Below are 19,540 nucleotides of genomic sequence, written 5' to 3' on the forward strand. Positions count from 1 at the left end.
TACTAAAAATACAAAAATTAGCTGGGCACGGTGGCGCATGACTGTAGTCCCAGCAACTTGGGAGGCTGAGGCAGGAGAATCACTGGAACCCAGGAGGCAGAGGTTGCAGTGAGCAAAGATTATGCCATTGCACTCCAGCCTGGAAGACAGAGCAAAACTCTGTCTCAAAAAAAAAAAAAAAAAAGAAAAGAAAAAGGAAAAAATAAAATCTAATCTCCCTATAAAGGTCTTTGAGGCCCTACATGATCTAGTAGAACTAAGGTCTCTGCCCCAACTCTAATGTCACACTCATTTCATCTCCCTCCCATACCACATTAGCCATTGCCTTTTCCTCTGTCATTCTAGTCTCCTTCCTGCCCCAGGGCCTTTGCACCATGCCAGGGCACACTTTAAGCTCTCTTGTGTCTCATATTCCAAGTCTCAAGCTTCTTTTCCAACTGGGCCTCTCCAGACCACACTGACTAACATAACCATTCCCCTGCACTTTACCTGCGCCATCGGATCATCTTTTCCTTCCCCCACCCATTCTATTTTACCTGTTTGCTTATTTGTAAATTGTCTGTCTTCCTCACTAGAACTTTTCTCTGTGAGGGCAGTGGTAGCCTCTGCCCCCAGTGCCAATGACAGCATCTGACACCCAGGAGATATTCAACAAATATTTCGTGATTATGTGAATAAATGGATGCTATGAAAATACAGAGTTTCATCATTAACTACTACAGCAAATCATATTGCAGGGAGTTATTTTTCATCATAAAAATATTTTATTAAGAACATTATGCTAAGCTAAATAAGCCAGTCAAAAAAGGACAAATGTTGTATAATTTCACTTACATTAGGTACCTAGAGAAGTCAAATTCACAGAGACAGAAAGTAGAATGGTGCATGACAGGGACTGGGGGGAAGAGGAATTAGGATTTAAGTGTTTAATAGGTACAGATTTTCAGTTTTTGCAAGATGAAAAAAGTTCTGGAGATGGATGGTGGTGATATGGTTGCATAACAATGTGAATGTCTTAATGCTGCTGAACTGTACACTTGAAAATAATTAAGATGATAAATCTAATGTGTATTTTATCACCATTGAAAACTGCTACAATGATATACACTTATCAAACGGGCACAAAGTAAGGAGATGGCGGCATCTGTTGCTGGTGGGGATGGAGGAAGGGTCCTCAAACTACTGGAAGAAATGTGAATTATTTCCATCTTTGGAAAGCAATCTGGCAACATTTCTTAAAATAATTTGACTCAGAATCTTAATCTAGAATCCTATTAAATGCAATAAATGTAGGAATATGCATACATATAAAGCATCTTCTGAGCAGCACTCTCTTTCCACTAAACTGTGAGCCACATGTGAGAGGGGTCCACAGCACAGAGATTTCTTGATTCCTGTGGGCCCCGAATTTACTGGACAAGTAAAGCAACATCACAGCATAATTAGCTGTCATATAATCCCCTGCTATGCTTAAAGGATAGACATTTTCTCTTTCTTCCTCATTCTTTTTCTCTAAAATTTTACAGAAAATATTTTCTCACAGAAGCAGGGGAAAGACTACTTACTAAAAAACTGGTTAACCAATGCAAATGTATCATCAAATCAACTTCTCTTTAGGATAAGAAATTTAAAATCTATTACAAAGAGAAACAGTTTGCATATATAAGAAGCTGAGGTATATCAGTGAGTGAACTGCTATCACATTAAGCTTCAAACATTTGATTTTCCAAGACATTTTGTCAAATCAAAAGTTTTATGTGTACTCAATGAGACTAACTTAACACACAAAAATACTATTAAAATGATTCTAATAAAGGTAGGAACGTTAATTGGTTACAGGATGGTTACTATTTTAGGTGGCAGGATTTCTTCATACTTTTCAGGTTTTTTTTTTTTTTTTTTAATTTTTAGAGACAAAGTCTCACTCTGTCACCCAGGCTGGAGTACAGTGGTATGATCATAGGTCACTGCAGCCTTGAACCTCTTGGCTCAAGAAATCCTCCTGCCTCAGCTTCCTGAGTAGCTAGGATTACGGGTGTGTGCTACCATGCCTGGCTAATTTTTGTTTTTTATAGAGATGGAGTCTTGCTATGTTACCTAAGCTAGTCTTGAATTCCTGGCCTCAGGCAATCATCTCATGTTGGCCTCCCAAAGCACGGGGATTACAGGTATGAACCACTGTGCTCAGCCCTAAAGACATTTCTTTAACTTTGGGAAAGACGGTCACATGATAAACAGGATCTCCACAAAGACCACTAATATGCTCTTTAATACAACTCAGACTGGTTAATTTTACTTTATTTGACTGCCTCAATGATTACTTTTTAAAAGGCTTTCCAATATCCACCTAATATGCTTTCGAGATCCATTTGAGACCAGACTTGCTTCACTGGATTTCAAAGGGCTCCACGACACTTCCTTATATACTAAGGAATATTATATGCCACTTGGAGGCTCATTTAGTTAATTTTCATTTTAACAAATACAATTTCCACATAGTGGGTTTTCTTTAAATGGGGTACACTTAACAGCTCAGAACAGAGCTCATGAGTTGTTCCCTGCTACCCTGCTGTCAAAGAAAATATACAATGACACATTCATAGATTAAAAATGTGCAGCCGCTCTGATTTCTTACCACAGTATAGAGCATTTGGCACCCATGAAAAGCAAATCAGCTGTGGATTTCAACATCATGCCAAGTATGGCTTTGGTACCATTTCATTAAGAAAACTGCTGTATGATTGCTGCCATAATTTCTTCATCTGAAAAGCTTCCTGTGGTTAGGTCATTTGCAAGTGGTACTATGTACAAAGTTACCAAGACAGGTTGGCTTGAGAGGCAGACAATGGCTTAAGTAAGAGAATGAGTTTATATCACAGTAAATTCTGGCTAATATGTACCAGCAGTGACGTCCACGTACAGGTGGAGCTGGCAGTTAACTCCTGACAAAACTACCACTTCAACAGATGGTGCCTATGATCCTATCCTGAGACATTTATTGACTTCTTTTGTTTAAAACGCCAGTAACACGAAAGCTATCCTCAGGAAACAGTGCGCTCTTTATCTTAGTGTACCTATTGGCTTCTTGAGGGCCAGATAGCTACATAGGTTTTGGGGTGAGAAGGGTGTCCATCCCAGGCATTTCTAGGAAAAATTGCTGAAAGTTTAAAAATATGTTTTTAGACAATGTAAATAAACTTCAATTTAAAATTGTTAACCGAAGGCACTCCCTCCCCTCCACTTTTCTCCAATATGCTACACTTGAAATTGTAGCTACTTTGTCAGGATACCAGCAATGGCTCCGAAGTCAGATTCAGGCTTGAGTGTAAGTCTTATCATTTATAGCTGTGAGATCTTTCCTAAATTACTTACCTGCAAGTGTTTACTACTATGATCACATGCACAAATATGACTGTGCATAAGGAAAGGGAGATGAGTTTCACTATGCAATTTCATCCCACGAACATGCATGCAGGGTCTTAACTTAGGCTACTACAGGCTGTCAACAAAACTGGTTACTAAAGACCTGGCCTTGAAGGGAGAGGAAGAGCCTAGTATTTTTTTTAAATCAATTATTGCATTATCTTCTCTTTCTTTTAAAAGTTTTTAAGTATCCATGGTCAGAATTTTGGTAAAATTGTTGCAAGTTAGAATTTAAATTACTCCTTTTAGAAAAATTACATTTAGGACTTTTGATCTCTGCCCATACCTAATATCATGCAGTGAATCTCTTCTACAAAATAGTGTTATAGCTTTTAATGTCATCCATCACCCTATTTGATAATACAACAGAGCAATCTGAGAAACTGGAAAAGCTGCCTGTGGACGTCTGCATCCAATTTCAATGAATTTTTTTTCTCACCAGGATTCGAAGCAGCCCCTTACTGATTTCAAATACACATTTTATGTTTAGTGCTTGGAGGAGCCGGGTAGTGTTGGAATCTGACGTAAAAATTATTATTCCCCTGACATTTTATATACTATTTCATCAAATAACAGCTTTGCATATTATGTGGTACATGTCCAGTCTGACAAGTAATAAGAGCATTGTGAACAGCGATCATTTATTTAATGTCTACAATGTGCCAGGTACTTGGCACACATCATCTCCAATCACTGAAGCATCTTGATAAGCTAAGTATTACCAGATCTTAATTTTATAGTTAAGAATCAGGGAGAGGCTGGGTATCTTGCCCAAAGTCCTAGGGCCAGGAGTGTCACATGGTGAAATAAAATAAGAAACACTTTGAAGTCAGAAAAACCTGCGTGCAATTCCTAGCTCTGTCCTTCACTGTGTAACTATGGACAAACTGCTTAATTTCTCTAATTTCCTCATCAAAAATTAGAATATTGCTTAACTTCTACAGAAATTATACAAAAAATAAAACCACAGAATGTCCATTTTGGTGCGAGACTTACAGTAGCATTTAATAAATGCTAACTGATGACTACTGTAAATGGTGACACTAGAATTTGAACATAGCCTCCTAAAGCTATGATTCTGATGACAACCCAGTACATCTAAACTGAACCTAGGAAATGAGACACTATCCTGTAGTCTCAATTACTATTAAAACGAAAAAAAGCAGGTGTCAAGCAAAACATTTAAACATTAAGCTTTATTAGACTGAACCTGGAAATACTGTCTTCGATGAAAATTTTGTATGTTGAAAGAATTTCATTTTCGATGGAAATTTTGTATGAAGAAAATTTTGTATGATCTACATTACATATGACAGAACTATTTTACTATAAGATTTTAATCAAATCTTAAGTAGTGGGAAGAATACTTATCTTATGATTTACTTGTGTAAAATAAAATAAATCAGTGCCTGGGATTAATTTCCCACTGATTTCTTAATTAGCCATCCAATAAGAATGAGTGGGTACACACAATATGTTCTAGAAGCCTAAGTGTAAGAAACGAATGGTGTTCCCTGGTCAGATGCTATAACAACAACAACAACAACAAAACAGAGGGCTCTCTCCATGAGACTATATGAGGCCATTTCCATTTTTAAAAAGACTGGTCTACAACAGGTAGAATGACTGCATTTCAGGTACACACCTTTCTGCATAATAATATTTTCTTCAGTAATTGCTTTTCCTCAAGCAACAAAAAGTCCAAATCACCTATATAATGCATAGTAGAATATCATAATACAATTACTAAAGAAAAAATTATTTACAAGATGAAAATGTTTGCTAATTTTTCAACTTAAATTTCAGTAACTGTAAAAAATATTTAATACAGAGTTGAGGATTTTAAAAAAATTCACTACTGAAGGTATCATATCCACAAGTATCTGAAATCACATTCTTCTTGTAGTCCAGTTAGCAACTGAGGATCTTCAAATAAATCCTAATCACAAATGTTAGGAGTATGTTTAATTTTATTATTTTATTTTATTTTTTTGAAATGGAGCGTCGCTCTTGTTGCCCAGGCTGGAGTGCAATGGCATGATCTCGGCTCACTGCAACCTCTGTCTCCCGGGTTCAAGCAATTCTCATTTCTCAGCCTCCAGAGTAGCTGGGATTACAGGTGCTCACCACGACGCCTGGCTAATTTTTTCTATTTTTAGTAGAGACAGGGTTTCACCATGTTGGCCAGGCTGGTCTCAAACTCCTGGCCTCAAGTGATCCGCCCCACCTTGGCCTCCCAAAGTGCTGGGATTATAGGCATGAGCCACCGTGCCTGGCCTAATTTTATAATTTTAAAAGGGAAGTTGCTTAAAGGAACTTTATATCTAAAACCATTTAGTAACGATATTTTATAAGTATTTCTTAATCCAGTCTCCTATAAAAACAGTGATTTTTATTAATGCCTATTAGCATTACTTTTACTACTATTCCTTTTTAAAATGTAATGTCAGGTCATCTTTGATAGTTAAAAAAAAGGATAAAGAGAAAAGCACAATTAGTACTTATGTAATGGTAAGTTATGATAAAGACAGAACAGAAAGCCTACTCTGGTTTCCTGCATAAATGGAGAAACATACTTTCATGTCACTTTTCGATGTGCCTCCTCACGATGGGAAATGTAATTTGCTCAAATTTTCAAGTAACTTTAAAAATGCAATAATTTTCTGGTTTTACAGAGAATGTGTTAACGGCTCAATAGAGGTTAATTTTTCCTACTAAAATCATTTCTTTTTTGTTCACATCTCATCCCAATGGGTCACTACTATAAATTACAACTTAGTCTGATAAAGAAACTAGCTACCCGTATCTGAAAACTCCAATTTTCTGCCTAGTGAACTGAGTTCAGTAGTGGGCAACTTTGTAAAATGGGAAATCTTTCCTACTTCTATTTGACTTTTGTGCAATTTGTACTGCTTTACTGAAAAAGACAAAGTTAATTCCTAAGGCCCAATATGATGAGTCTGCTCTACAGGTAATTTTCAAGACACAGTAGATGATTTAAAAAATAGAAGCACACTGCTGAGAATAAAGTCAACTGTGGAATCTAGTATCCCTGGGCCTTTTTATTAGTGGGAATGGACCACAGCACATTCCTGGTGCCTAGTCCATAGTAAGCACTCCACAGCTGTTGCTGAATTGAATGAATGTGCCTGGTTTCTGCTGGCTCTGGACTTGAAGTGTTGCCCTTTCCATTTCCGGTTACTGTTTTATCCCAAATTGGCTCTAGCCCTTTTGGTCCCTTACCCCATCATGTGTCTTCTCAGCACTTGCTCATGGGTTGATGTTCTAAGTTCTGAACCTGGTTTTTCATGATTCAGTGTGATCTGACCTCAGTCACTGCTACAGCTCTGGTCTGTCAGATGCCGGTTGCATTAGGCAAAGGTCAGCTATTTCAATATTTTAGAGATGCAACATAAGTAATTTTGAATTTTAAGTATCACTAGTGATAAAAACTTATGATTTTCAAATAAATCCTAATCTGATGTGTAATTTAAAAAATTTAAATGATGTGATATTTAATTTAAAAAACTGAAAGGGAGGTTGTTTGAAGGGATTTTTGATCTAATATTTAGAAATGGCATGACTATAACAATTTCATCAACCATTCTCCTTGGAAACAGTGATTTTTATTTAAGATTTCTAATTCATGGCTAATACTCTTATCATTCCAATTCTTTTTCAAATGTGCTTTTGGTTTATATTGTATTCTAAAAAACAAAACAATTAAAACTTATGTAATCTTAGCAATATCAAATTGCTGAGCCTGGTTCAGCTGGGAAAATGTGATGGTGCAGGCCAGATGAAAAATGACCAACCTAGACTAATCCTGCACTGGTTTTCCAATTAAGCTGTGGGAGGGTAAGAGAATGCAATATGTTTTAGAGATCTTGGTACAGTTAATTAAAGGGAAAAAAGGAAGTAAAAAGTAGTTGTGATCTTTTAAATTGTTTAAGATGCAGAAAGAGCGTGAAAACTATCTTTGTTCTTTGTCTGGTTCTGTATTGGGGCAAACTAAATTTAAATCCTGGTCTTAAATGCAACGGCTTTCTCAGTTGGCCCTTTAGCACAATATTCATAAACAATAGAGATCTACCTAAACCAGTGACAAGGAAGTAAACACTCCAGGTCTTCCCTAAAGTAACATATGTTTTTCTGCAATTTTTACTTTTTCCCCTTCAAATCAAATATTTAACATGTACATAAAGTAGCCACAGTTTAAATATTCCAAATTTTATTGAGAACCAAGGTGTAATATTACTTAACAAAGAAAAACTCTTTAAAATATAACGTTTATAAAGCACTCCCTTGCTGTTTCTAAAGCAGTTTAAACGTATGTGTGTTAATTTTTATCTTTCTAACTCAGAGATGGGCAGGGCAGATACTTTGAAGATTTTCATTGTTTACAGACAAGGAAACAGACTTATTTGCTGAGTCTCTGAGTGGGCAGTATCATTCTGTATAACACTATATAAAAATGATATTGGAACCTACAATGGTGCCGCCTTTATTATACACCAGTGATAACACTTACTGGAAAACTCTCAAAGCAAGGGTTCAAAATGTTAGGCAGCCTTTCACTAAATACTAGTAAATGGTCAGTACGGCTTCTAAGAGGGTGGTATGAATCTCCAAACTAAAGCCCTAGGTCTTCATTTCAAATTGAAGAAGAAAATAAAATATAAAAAGGGATTGAGAGGAAGGAGGAGGTATTTGCTTCCCCCGACCAAAAAAAAAAATTCTATAGTTTTGATTCCACTGAAACAAGTAAAAAGAACTTAATGAGCCTGTACTAGATCTAGAGTACTGTACATAAGTATGAATTTATATCAGACTTATCAAAAATCTCATACCATCTACTTCTCAGCTGATTTGCTATAAGTGACTTTTCAATCTTGTTGATGGTTATGATGCCCTCCTAGATTTGTATTCTTTCATCTTTTGCTTTATTTCATGTTTTCGCTGTTAGAAAAGTAAACATTTTTATAAAGATGCATTCTGTTGTCGAATGTCGGTGATTTAATGAAGCTAAAGGCTCTAGTAAAGACATTAAAGACTCCATAGAGGTGTGAGTTTAAATGTCTTATACCTGTAAGGAGAAAATACATTTCTCTCTCTTCCTTGGGATTGTTCTTTGCTAGGTGAGGTATAAGAATTCACTGTAATTAGCAACACAGCACACACAGGAAGGTGACGCTTTTGTAAATGTAATGTTAGAGTCAACAAATTCTAAGAGCCAGCATTTATTAAAGAGCTTCAAATAGGGCCAACCTGAGGGCAAAATGGCATTGCAAGAGTTGTGAGCTCCGTTCTTTGGTGCCAGCCTGTTCTTTTCTTGATGTGGATTTGGTTTATGGTATCGGAAAGACGAGAGGGAGAGAGACAATGTGAGCATGTGCAAAGGTAATTTTACGATAATTTCTGGTGGTTCTGAAGTCTTCTGGCTAACATTCAAGGTTTTGCCTCTGTTCCTTTGCCTCAGAACAGTGCCGAGTGTCTAAGTGGTGCAGACTCTGGAAAAAATGTATTTATATTTTACATATAACTACTTGTATCTAGAAAACTCATTATCAGCTTCTCTTTTTCCTATCTAACAAGTCAAGAAGGGCAGTATATATAGATATTGAGGAATAAGGTTAAAAGGAAAGGACTATTACACTACATGTGTATGTCTTTAAAGAGCAAAATATTACATGAAAAAACCAGGGGCCTTGAAAGACTGACATCTTTTTTTATTTGCTACACAGAAATTTTCTGCCTTCTCAATTATTAATAACTTCATATTGTGGCTTTATATGGTGTCATAAGCTGCTAGAATCAGAATTTAGTAGCTCTAACACGAGGACTGACAACAGCACACAATTTCCAGTGATCACGACACCAAGCAGCCCTGTTCCATTGCTACTGAGGGCCCAACACCTTCCCTAGGCTTTTAATTTCATTACGTAACTTCCCATACACTGCACCAAATGACCCCAAATGCCATGGACATCTGGCTAAGCCAATCTACTGCCAAACTACCTAGTAGCTAACTATGTAGTTTCTTTATTTTAAAACTTGCAAGAAAACAACTCCAGGAAGAGGATAAACTTTTTCAAAGTTTTGTCTTTCTGCTCTTGTATTCCTATTTATCCAGACTGCTTCATCCCTTTTGGCAAACTAATCTCTGAAGCCTCAGTAGTTCTAAACCTCACTCATCTGCCCTATTCTTCAACTGTTTTCAGTGTTTTCTTCCTGAGTCTGTCAAAGGTTGCCATCCTTCCTCAGAACTGATCCACCATCCAGTGCTGCCAATTCCTCCTTTTTCACAGAGCTGGGTCTGCTCAAGCAGGTGTCCTCAGCCTCCAGTCTCCGTCACCTTTTTCTTTTTCTTTTTTTCTGGGGGGAGTGGGGGACAGGGTATTACTTTGTTGCCCAGGCCGAAGTGCAGTGGTGTGATCTCAGCTCACTATAGCCGCAATATCCAGGTTCAAGCAATCCTCCTGCCTCAGCCCCCCAAGGAGCTGAGACTGCAAGCATGCACCACCACGCCTAATTTTTTGTTGTTGTTAGTGTTCTTTTTGTAGAAATGGGGTTTTGCCATGTTGCCCAGGCTGGTCTCGAACTTCTGAGCTCTAATAATCCACCCGCCTAAGCCTTCCAAAGTTCTGGGATTACAGGCGTGAGCCACCGCACCCAACACAGTCTCCATCTAATAGTCTTCCATCACCTGCCTCCTCTCCATGACAACCTAAATGCCCACCCATCCTTCCCATCCTGCCAAGGCTCAATGTTAGTATTTGATGACAGTCAATTTAGCAATTTCCATTTCTGGTGTCAAATCATTCTCAGTAACATCAAATCACACAAGTTATATGATCATAACTACACCATGAGTGCAAGTTCTCTGAGAGCAGCTTCATGTCCTAGGACTCTTGGGTATGGTTTCTGAGCCACTAGGCACAGAGCAGACATCAAAGAGCTGGAGAGCTAGTAGCGTTCAGCTTTGTATGAGGAAGGCCATTCTCCCAATGGTTCTCTGAGCCTGATAGGCTACATCTAATTTTTATCACACACAGGAAATGAAACACAGGAAGATAAAAATTTTAAATAAAGCTTTAGATTAATATCAAGATGTTAAAGAGGTACTTCAGGATAGTAATGGTAATTTTTTTAATATATGAAGTTCACTCCTTAAGAAAAAATAGAGATTACCCAATTTCTTTTCCATTAAGGCAACAGAAATTCAAATTAAGGTTTCAACTTGGAATGGGTAAGAGTTAATTATTTAGAGTATAGCAAGATAACTGTTAAATTATAATGTGCTCTTCCTGAGTATTCTAAAGTCAGAGCTGTTGCCCTACTTTTTGATGGGTAAAAATAGTTGGTATCTGATATTACTCTGTGAGAGGCAATATAGCTGACATATTAAGTACATACAATCAGAAGGCCTGGGCTGCCTGGGTTCAAATCCCAACTGCGTCTCTTCCTTCTTACTGGGTGACCTTGGACAAGTTATTTACCACATGCACGCCTCAGTGGATGGATCTCTAAAATGAGGATAGATAATAACCCCACACATTTGATAGAATTATCAAGAGGATTAAAATGTGAATAGACAGTCAAGTTCCTAGCGTAAAGAGCACAAAGTCCTCAATAAATACTTATTATTTTTAAAAATTAAAGGATCATACCTTTAAGCCTTGTTAAGAAATAGTCAATGTTTTCCCTGTGACAACAATTGTTGAGAGAGTTTAGATTCAACGATATTACCTTTCCAAACTCATGAAACTTTGGCTTAAGAAGGCTATTATGAGAAATAAATGAGATAAAATATGAAGTACTTGGCACAGAGCCTGTACCTAGTAAGTACTCAGTAGCTATTCTTATAGGACCAGGTGGGAGACAGAACTAAGTATTTTCTCAAAACTACTACTTAAGTCTATACCAAACTATTCTATTAGTACCAATGGGAGAGTTACTTTTTAAATCTTAGGATACAAATCAGATGAAAAGAGCAGGCACATTAAAACCAAAGTGGCTCATGAAAATTTTCTTATAAACAGGCAATTCCCTAAACTAGTTTTTAAGAACACCATGAGTCAGGTGACTGTTCATCGGCTTTGGGTTGACTGCTAGAAAGCTGAGTGCCAAATAAGTGGCCAGCCTCGACAAAGGCCTTGAGACATATATTCTTTATATCATCTCCATTCTTGGCTCAGTTTTTCCCTCTCTCGCTCTAATCTCCCCTTTCTGTTGTTTTTTTTGTTTCACTTAAATTTCATTTTGACTCATGGAAATCTGTGAGCCACCTTGGATTATTTTCTGGAACAAGATGGGTTGTAAACAAACACATAAACTTGGGAAATAATTTTCAAAATTACATACTGTGCTCCTGACTTAGAGTTTTCAAATTTGCCATGTGAAGTTGTACCTTGATTTAAAATTTAAGCTACAAGCAGCTGTCTTTGGATAATACTAATTTACTTTTGGCTCACACATCCCTATTTCAAATCATTTTCTAATAAATTACTTCAACATATTTTCCACTTTGGAGAAACAAGTGGCATGGTGACAGAAACAAGGGCGAACCCCATTCACATAAGTAGTTACCAACAACACATCAACCAATGTTCTCTGAGCACCTGATGCAAGCTGGGTGTTGCCTCTGCACTGGTTTGCAAACCAGATTCCCTCAATATCATGTTTGGTTTGGGGCTCTGGGCTGATTAACATTCATAATAATCAAGGCATAATGATGAACCAAACCTAGGATTGAAAACTGCATAGATTCAATAATGTCTGAAGTTCAGCAAAAATGGTGAATAATCAGAGACAAAGTAACTAAGACTTTTCTGTGTGCAAGCTGGAAATAGAAGGAGAGAGACTAGTTATTCACACACATGTGCCACGCATGCACTCAATGTTCTAGACTTATGTTCTTTAAGGTTCTAACCTTGGCCTACTCTGTCTCTCTGAATACTGATTTCTTGGCCATTTGCATCCACTTTCATGGATGATGATTCTGAAATCCTTATTTTTAATCTTGCCTTGTTTCCCAAGCTTCAAAATTAAATATCCAACTACCTCTTAGATATACCTGAATGTCCCATAGGTACTTCAAACTTGTCCTAAACCAAACCTCATCCAACTCCCTTTTATCCTAGCAATGGTTTTTTTCCCCCCATAACCAATCACCTTTTCATATGTTACATAAATAACTCATTTGTTATGCTTAATCTTTTCATCACCCCCTCACTAGAATGTAAGCTCTACCAAGGCAGGGATTGTTGTCCAAGATGTCTCCAGCTATGCTTAGAAAGGCACCTGGCATTTAGTAGGTATTGAGTAAATGTTTGCTGAGCAAATGAACCTTTCATCCCTTGCCCTCAAAGCTGCCCCTGCTCCAGTATTCCTTATCTCAGTGAACGGCGTTAGCAGCCAAGCCTGGGGAGTCATCCTAGATCTTTGCGTCTTCTCTTCCAATATAGAGCTGTCCATGCTACTTTTCAGATGGTCTTATTACCTGCCCGGCCTCTCAATCCCTGATAGCGCTGGTCTAGGTCCATCCTAGGTCATTTCTAGCTCAAGTGATGAAAACAGCCACCATTTAAACAAGTATACCTCACAACAGCCAGATCTTAAATGCAAAACTGAGCTTATCGTTCTGCTGCATGAAAACATTCAGAGGTTCTGTTTTGCTTAAGGATGAATTCAGACCTTCCTTGGAGTCCAGGACCTGGTCCCAATCTGCTCATTTAACCTCACTTCCTATCACTTCACATATGAAAGTTTATACAGTGGTAACACAAAATTGCTTCTGGTGCCCTGTGCAACAACAGTCTGTTCTTAAGGTCCCTCAGCAAGGCCAAGTCTGATCTCTCAAGATTCAGCATGGGGGTCAATTGTTGGAGAAACCTTCCCTGACCTTTCAGGGTGGCCTAAATGTCATGGCTGTATGTGTTCCCATAACAACCAACTGAAGGGATATCACAAATCTGGGCAAACATTTGCTATTAGCACGACAGCCTTATGCTTATGGAAGGAGGAAAGGAGTGTTCATTAAAATCATAGATATAACCTACTGGGTAGGTATTTATTTAGGCTCTTACAGTAAATAATTAGAAAGAGTCAGGCTACCTGGTTCCTAAATTCTGAAAAAGGAGAAAAGAAAAAATATCTTTAAGGTGTTTCATAAGAAAACAGTAAGCAGACAGTCCTTGGTTTCCTATATCTGACACAGCAAATATTGTGGTTGTGATAATGGGCTCAGATGCTCATAAGCTTCCTGTACGTGATTCATGGAAACACCAGGGAGTGTATCTTAAATCATCAATTAAAAACATCTAATAAATATACATTAAATTATTCCCCCTGCTTTATCAGTTAACTGTACATTGCCAGCTATAAGGAGATAGCTATATTTGAATTATTATGTAATATTCATATTAATAACATTCTGATTTAGCTTGTGTCCACTACAGTGAAGTTCTCTGTTTTGTGGCACAAATGCTCACTGCCCCCACCAACATACACCTCCCACCTGCTTGGCACCCTCACTTGTTCTTCCCTCTTGCTCATGAGTGTGTGCACACACAGCATTGACAGGGATAATGTGGTTTATGACACAGTGAAACACACTTTCCTTTGGAACTGTTCAGTTTACTCATTAATTTTAAAGAACCAAAGAAAATTAATGATTCATAAACCACTACATTTCCTTAAAAATATTTTCTCCCATAGAATACACAATCATAAATTTAAAGATCTTTAAAATGTATGCTGTGAACTGAACTACATGGAAAAGAAATGAGGTACTCATTCACAGGCTTGGCTGTCTTAAAATATTGCCTATTTGAAAAACCCCAAGATTAACTTGTAATTGTATCTTTTAAAGCCATTTAGTTTCAAGACATAGACCTAAGTCTCTTCCTTCAAGGGAAATGTGTGAGTGTGGAAACTGACATCATACAATTTGGCTGACCTTACCAAAATATGGACTCTTAGATCTGCTTAAACAATTTAAATCCAGTTGACTTTACATAATAATGAGCTCTCTTTCTCTTTTACAGCCATATAACTATTTAAAGATTTGTGGTAGCTGTGTCTTCCAGACACTGCATACATACTGAGTCTTCAAAAAGGAAATTAGGTTATAAAATCGTGTGCTGAATCTAGTCAACTCTGTTCACCGAGGAATCACAAAGTAAAAAACACAGATGAGATGGAACTAATGGCAATTTACAGTTGGAAAGAAACTAAGAAAGTCAAAATTCAGACAAAAATGAGAAATTACAGATTAGAAGTCAAAAGGCCTACACAAATTCTTCAGCTAATTCAATTGACAATTTACTGGGTGGGGGGAAGTCATTCAACCTCGGTTGCTCTTATGTCACATGGAAATTCATTCAAACATTTATTTGGTGGCTACTAAATATCCACAGCCTTGCTAGATTATTGAGATAAGACTCTGCTTTCTCTAAAAACTTCTAACAGAAGAGGTAAAGCCTGGTTGATGGCCCTCAGTATTTTCTCAACTGTGAGACTCCCAACTGTGGGACTGCCACAGAGGCTTGTTACAGGAGTAAATCTCAACAGTTCAGTCTGCACTGGAAAAGCCCCTCTAGGACATTTCCACAGATCCCCATTCTCCACACACAGCCTTTGAGAACTGCTAGTTTAGAAGGATCTTGCCACCTCAAAGGGCAGCTCTCAGGACAAAATAACATTACAGGAATAATGAAGATCTAACAAAGGAAAATGAAGGACTGAAAAATGAAGACCTAACAACGCAATGTGATTGTATCATTTACATCATCTCTCTACGTGAACATTACCAGGAACTTTGGCATTTGTTCATAGAGGATAGTAATAATCTAGTATTTTGGTGCTACTTTATAATTTATAAAATCTGTACAAACATTTTCAGGTAATTTTTCACAGCAGTGTTCGGGTAGGGCAACACTACTTCTCCATTTATAGACAAAGAAACTGAGGCCCAGAGAAGTTTTAAATAACTTGCCTTAATCTCACACCTAGTGAATGACGTAAAAAATTAAAACTAAGTTTCTGACCCTTGAAGCCAGTCTAGCTTCCACCACAAGGGAGAACCCTTTTTTTAAGTTATTATTATTTCTTTAAGACAGGAAGGTTCTGAAAATCTTCAAGGCAAATAAGTGATTCAAATTTAAAATAAACGTATAAATCATTTGTAAGGTACAATAATATGGCTATTAACTGACATTATTGGCAAATAAGTTATTTTGGAAGAGAGTTCTAAGTGTTTTTATATTAAATTAAGAAGAAGAAAATAAGAACACACATACATCCCATTAAACAGAGCACACACACACACAAATTTATACTTTAAAATCATAATTTACAGTCTGCATAGTCACTGCTATGCTATTATAGCAAACTTTAGGGTGACACACTCTAGATCATAAAGCTTTAAGGACATCAACTCAAAACTCAGGCTGGTGTGTTTTTCCTCTTGTCTGCTCTCTAGGGATTATCTTCATGTTCTGTTCCTGGTGCCATTATTTCCTTTTAGCTTTAAATGACTTCCCTCAAATCAGCTCCCTCTACCCACTTTGCCCAGAATTCTCTGCTTCTGTAATCTAAGGAGGGGCTTAGGGATGTCAAGGGACATTGGAAAACAAACTTAGTAAATATTTAAATATACAAACATACATCCATACATATATATGTATATACATACAAAGTCACATATATACACACAGACTAAGACTACTAAACTGTGCCTTCTTAGTGCTTAGATCACTTCCTTTATATTAGAGTCAAGGAGGCATGAATAGACTAACGTATAGGGTATAATTTTTATGAACTCAAGAACTGATATGGCAAAATAGCAAGGCTATATTATGAGATTTAGAATCCAGACTTTAGGTTAGGTGTGGGTTTGGAGTCCTATGACTTGAGTAAGGGTCTAACTTTGGCCTTAGGATTAGGAACAGATTGGGTGGACTAAGTTTGATCCTAAATGTCTTCATCTAGAAAAGGAAAATAAAATGACACCTATATACCATGATTTTGTGAAATGAGTTTTACAAATATTATAAAGTTTTATAAAAATAATCTCGTTAATTAAAAAATATTTTATATAAAGATAGCCATCTTTTTCACATATTTAATCTCTCTCATACACACGGGATAAAAGAGTAAACTAACAAAAAATACAAAAACACAAAAACAAATAGGTCTTTACTCTCATGAAATTTAGATTTTAAATTAACAGCATTGTTTCAAGCAGGTGAATGATTAAAGTCTAATTCCTAAATCAATACAAAATAAACTATATTAAAACAAGTCTTAAAAGGCATTTACCAAGTTTCATTATCCATGGATCGATCAGCTTTCCAATGAAGGAAAAAGTTGCACCTGCATTTAGGTTTTTGTATGTTTATAACTGAGTTATAAAAATAATTCCCTAGGTAATTCCACAGAAACTACTTGAAACAAGAAAAACTAAGCAAGAACTTCTAGAAACCTTTTGTTTCAGAAGTAGAGAAGGGGCAGATTCTACAAATAGCCAAAATGTGGGTTCTGACATGAAGGTGGATCTATAGGTAGGGCCAGCTGGCTAACTGCCTGCTCCAAAATGTCCTTCTCCACATCACTTTATTTTGACATACCACTTACTTTGTTTACTAATTAAGTGAGCCAGAAAGAGGAATTCTTACACTGGAAAGCACAAAGTGGCCTTAGAAAGATGCCAGATGTAAATTTCACCTATTTATCTTTTACTGAACCAATCATCTAATTAAGGAAAGAGAGAAGAAGGCAGGGGAAGCCTCACAAAAGCAAACTGACTTCAGTATTGTGCAAATTTATTTTTCCTACTTTCTGAAAAATTGGCCTTCTGGTAACAGAACCCACATTTTCCTAAGGGAAACGTCCTTCCCCATTCTCGGTCTAGATGGTTCAGGTTGTCCGACTCCAGCCAGAACCAGCCTATCCGATCACTACATTTTCCAGCCACAGGCACTGGGGCAGAGGTGGGCACGTGAGCCAAGTTCAATCTGAGGAGATTCCACTGGGAGCTTTTATAGGAATTGCTAGGAACAGAAAACCTCTTTTTAATGGAGGTCTGGTAGCTGTCTCAGCACCATGAGAGAACGTGCATGAGAACAGAGCCAGAACAAAACCAAGCGACTGAGCGAGCGGGATTGAGTTCTAACGACCTGGCTTAAGACCATGGCTTGCGTGAAGCCAAGCCTACGCTGGGACTTTCCAGTATGTGAGCCAATGAATTTCCATTGGTGCTTAAGCCAGTTTGCTGTATTTTCTATCACCTGTAACCAAGAGCTCATAATCCTGAGAAAGAATTACTGAGCTCCTTTTACCAATTCAATGCTAGGTTTGAGGACTACCAAATAATTAATAGTGTAAATAATGTAAAAATCATGTAATATCAATTAATGCAAAATCAATCTCAAGAGAAAGAATAATTACTTGGTTAACTTTTTCATTCCACAACTAAAGATATGACCTTGTGGTCTCTGGCAAAACAGAGGGAAAACATTCAAGCCACTTATGTTTAAGCTTCTGAAGCACCAAGTCATCTCTAAGAAAACTTCCCTGAGAAATAAACCTTAGGGAGTCTTCATGTGGAGCCCCTTAGTGAATGTAATTGTCCATTACACAATGAATCTTTTACTAATAGCAAAAATTCTACACTTTCACCAGACATAGTTTTCAACATCAGTAAAACCATCTGGTCTAAGTCTGATGGTAACTAACTGCTTATAAGTGAGGATGGGGAAAGGTAAAAATAAATTAAAGACCATTTCTCCTTAAGGAGTACGATTTTGGGGCAGAAGCAAAAGCTAGCCTAACTGTGCATAGTGAATCTCAGTCAGGTTTTTCATTTAATATGCTCATTTGGAAACTTTCAGGAGGAATAAAAGTGAGACTCACACAGGGACCTGGAGCTTGAACCAGCTGGTAAATGAAATTATTCTGTATGAAACACAAATCACAGACTTGATTCTGATATTAACGTTTTAATTTGCCACAAACACATATTTATACAGAAACCCATAAAAGGTAGAAATCATGTATTCTGTGTGTGCCTAGTGAAACTTCTATTCCAGATCACATAAATTAAATTCACGATGACAAGGAATTATTTTTCTGAGTCTTACTGAAAAACAAACTGTGACAAACAACAAAAAAACCTCTTTGGTTGATCCTTGCTCAGAATTTCAAATTTTGCTCATTAAATATTGCTCTGTGGAAAATCTCCAGGTGGTTTTTATACAAGGCACTATTACTGTTTATCACTGACAGATTAAATCAAAAATCTTTTTGAAGAATTCCCAATAATGCTATAGCATTAGCTGTACAAGTGAACTACATGCTAGGAAAAAATATGTAAAAGGAACACCCACATGAACATTTACCTTCCACTGCTCTTTTGAAGAAAACTTTGCAGCTGCCACAGGTGACTACCCCATAATGGCATCCTGAAGCCTCATCCCCACACACCAAACATATTTTTGAAGGTCTTGAAGATCCAGTAGAAACACTTCGTAAAGTAGAGCTGGGGAAAGAAATTGAGATTTAAATAACTACACCGTAAAGGCACATTTAACATGCTGCACAGCTTAGCTCAAAATTTGTCAATAATCATGGTTCGATACAAGAATTCAGTGTGTAATGGCCACATACTATGTGACTTAGCAAAATAAAGGTAAAACCCGATGAGTGGAGCAATGCTATCAAGGTTATTGTGTAGCAAAGCCTCTTCTCAGTACTGAGAAATAAGAAATAATCAAATGTACATCTCTTTCCTTCTTTTCCTATTTTTTTGAGAAGGTTTATCAAAAAACCACATTATTTGCACTTTAAGTGGGCAGGGCAAAGAATCTTGAACCAAGTCATCAGGGATGTATTTGCTGTCCTTTTGTTTTTGCATCAAAGAGCTATTATAATATTACTCAACACTCTTCAGACTCACAGATCTCAATTATGCCAAAAAAATTTTAAACCTCCCCTTTCCAAAATAATCCACTAATTTAAAAAAATTTTATCTTTTTCAACTGCCAGTAATTTTATCCCTCTAAGCTCCCGCATTTTTTCATGTTATCTTATACAGATGTGTTCTAATTATTTCATT

At 37.0% G+C, this 19,540-nt stretch overlaps 1 protein-coding gene across 5 annotated transcripts in view; it reads right to left on the minus strand.

The window, feature by feature from the left end:
* Window positions 1-19,540, minus strand: part of NR3C2 (nuclear receptor subfamily 3 group C member 2) — a 358,063-nt gene that overhangs the window by 159,690 nt on the left and 178,833 nt on the right. For 3 of the 5 annotated variants that reach the window (XM_063705598.1, XM_019025951.4, XM_055384930.2), the window contains exon 3: window positions 18,825-18,964. In XM_063705598.1, the coding sequence (XP_063561668.1) occupies window positions 18,825-18,964 (140 nt within the window). Of the gene's footprint in view, window positions 1-18,812; window positions 18,965-19,540 lie in introns of all 5 variants that reach the window. The other 2 variants (XM_055384928.2, XM_055384927.2) reach the window with 1 other exon arrangement.

This window comes from Gorilla gorilla, chromosome 3, assembly GCF_029281585.2.
Source record: "Gorilla gorilla gorilla isolate KB3781 chromosome 3, NHGRI_mGorGor1-v2.1_pri, whole genome shotgun sequence".
Taxonomy (NCBI): domain Eukaryota; kingdom Metazoa; phylum Chordata; class Mammalia; order Primates; family Hominidae; genus Gorilla; species Gorilla gorilla.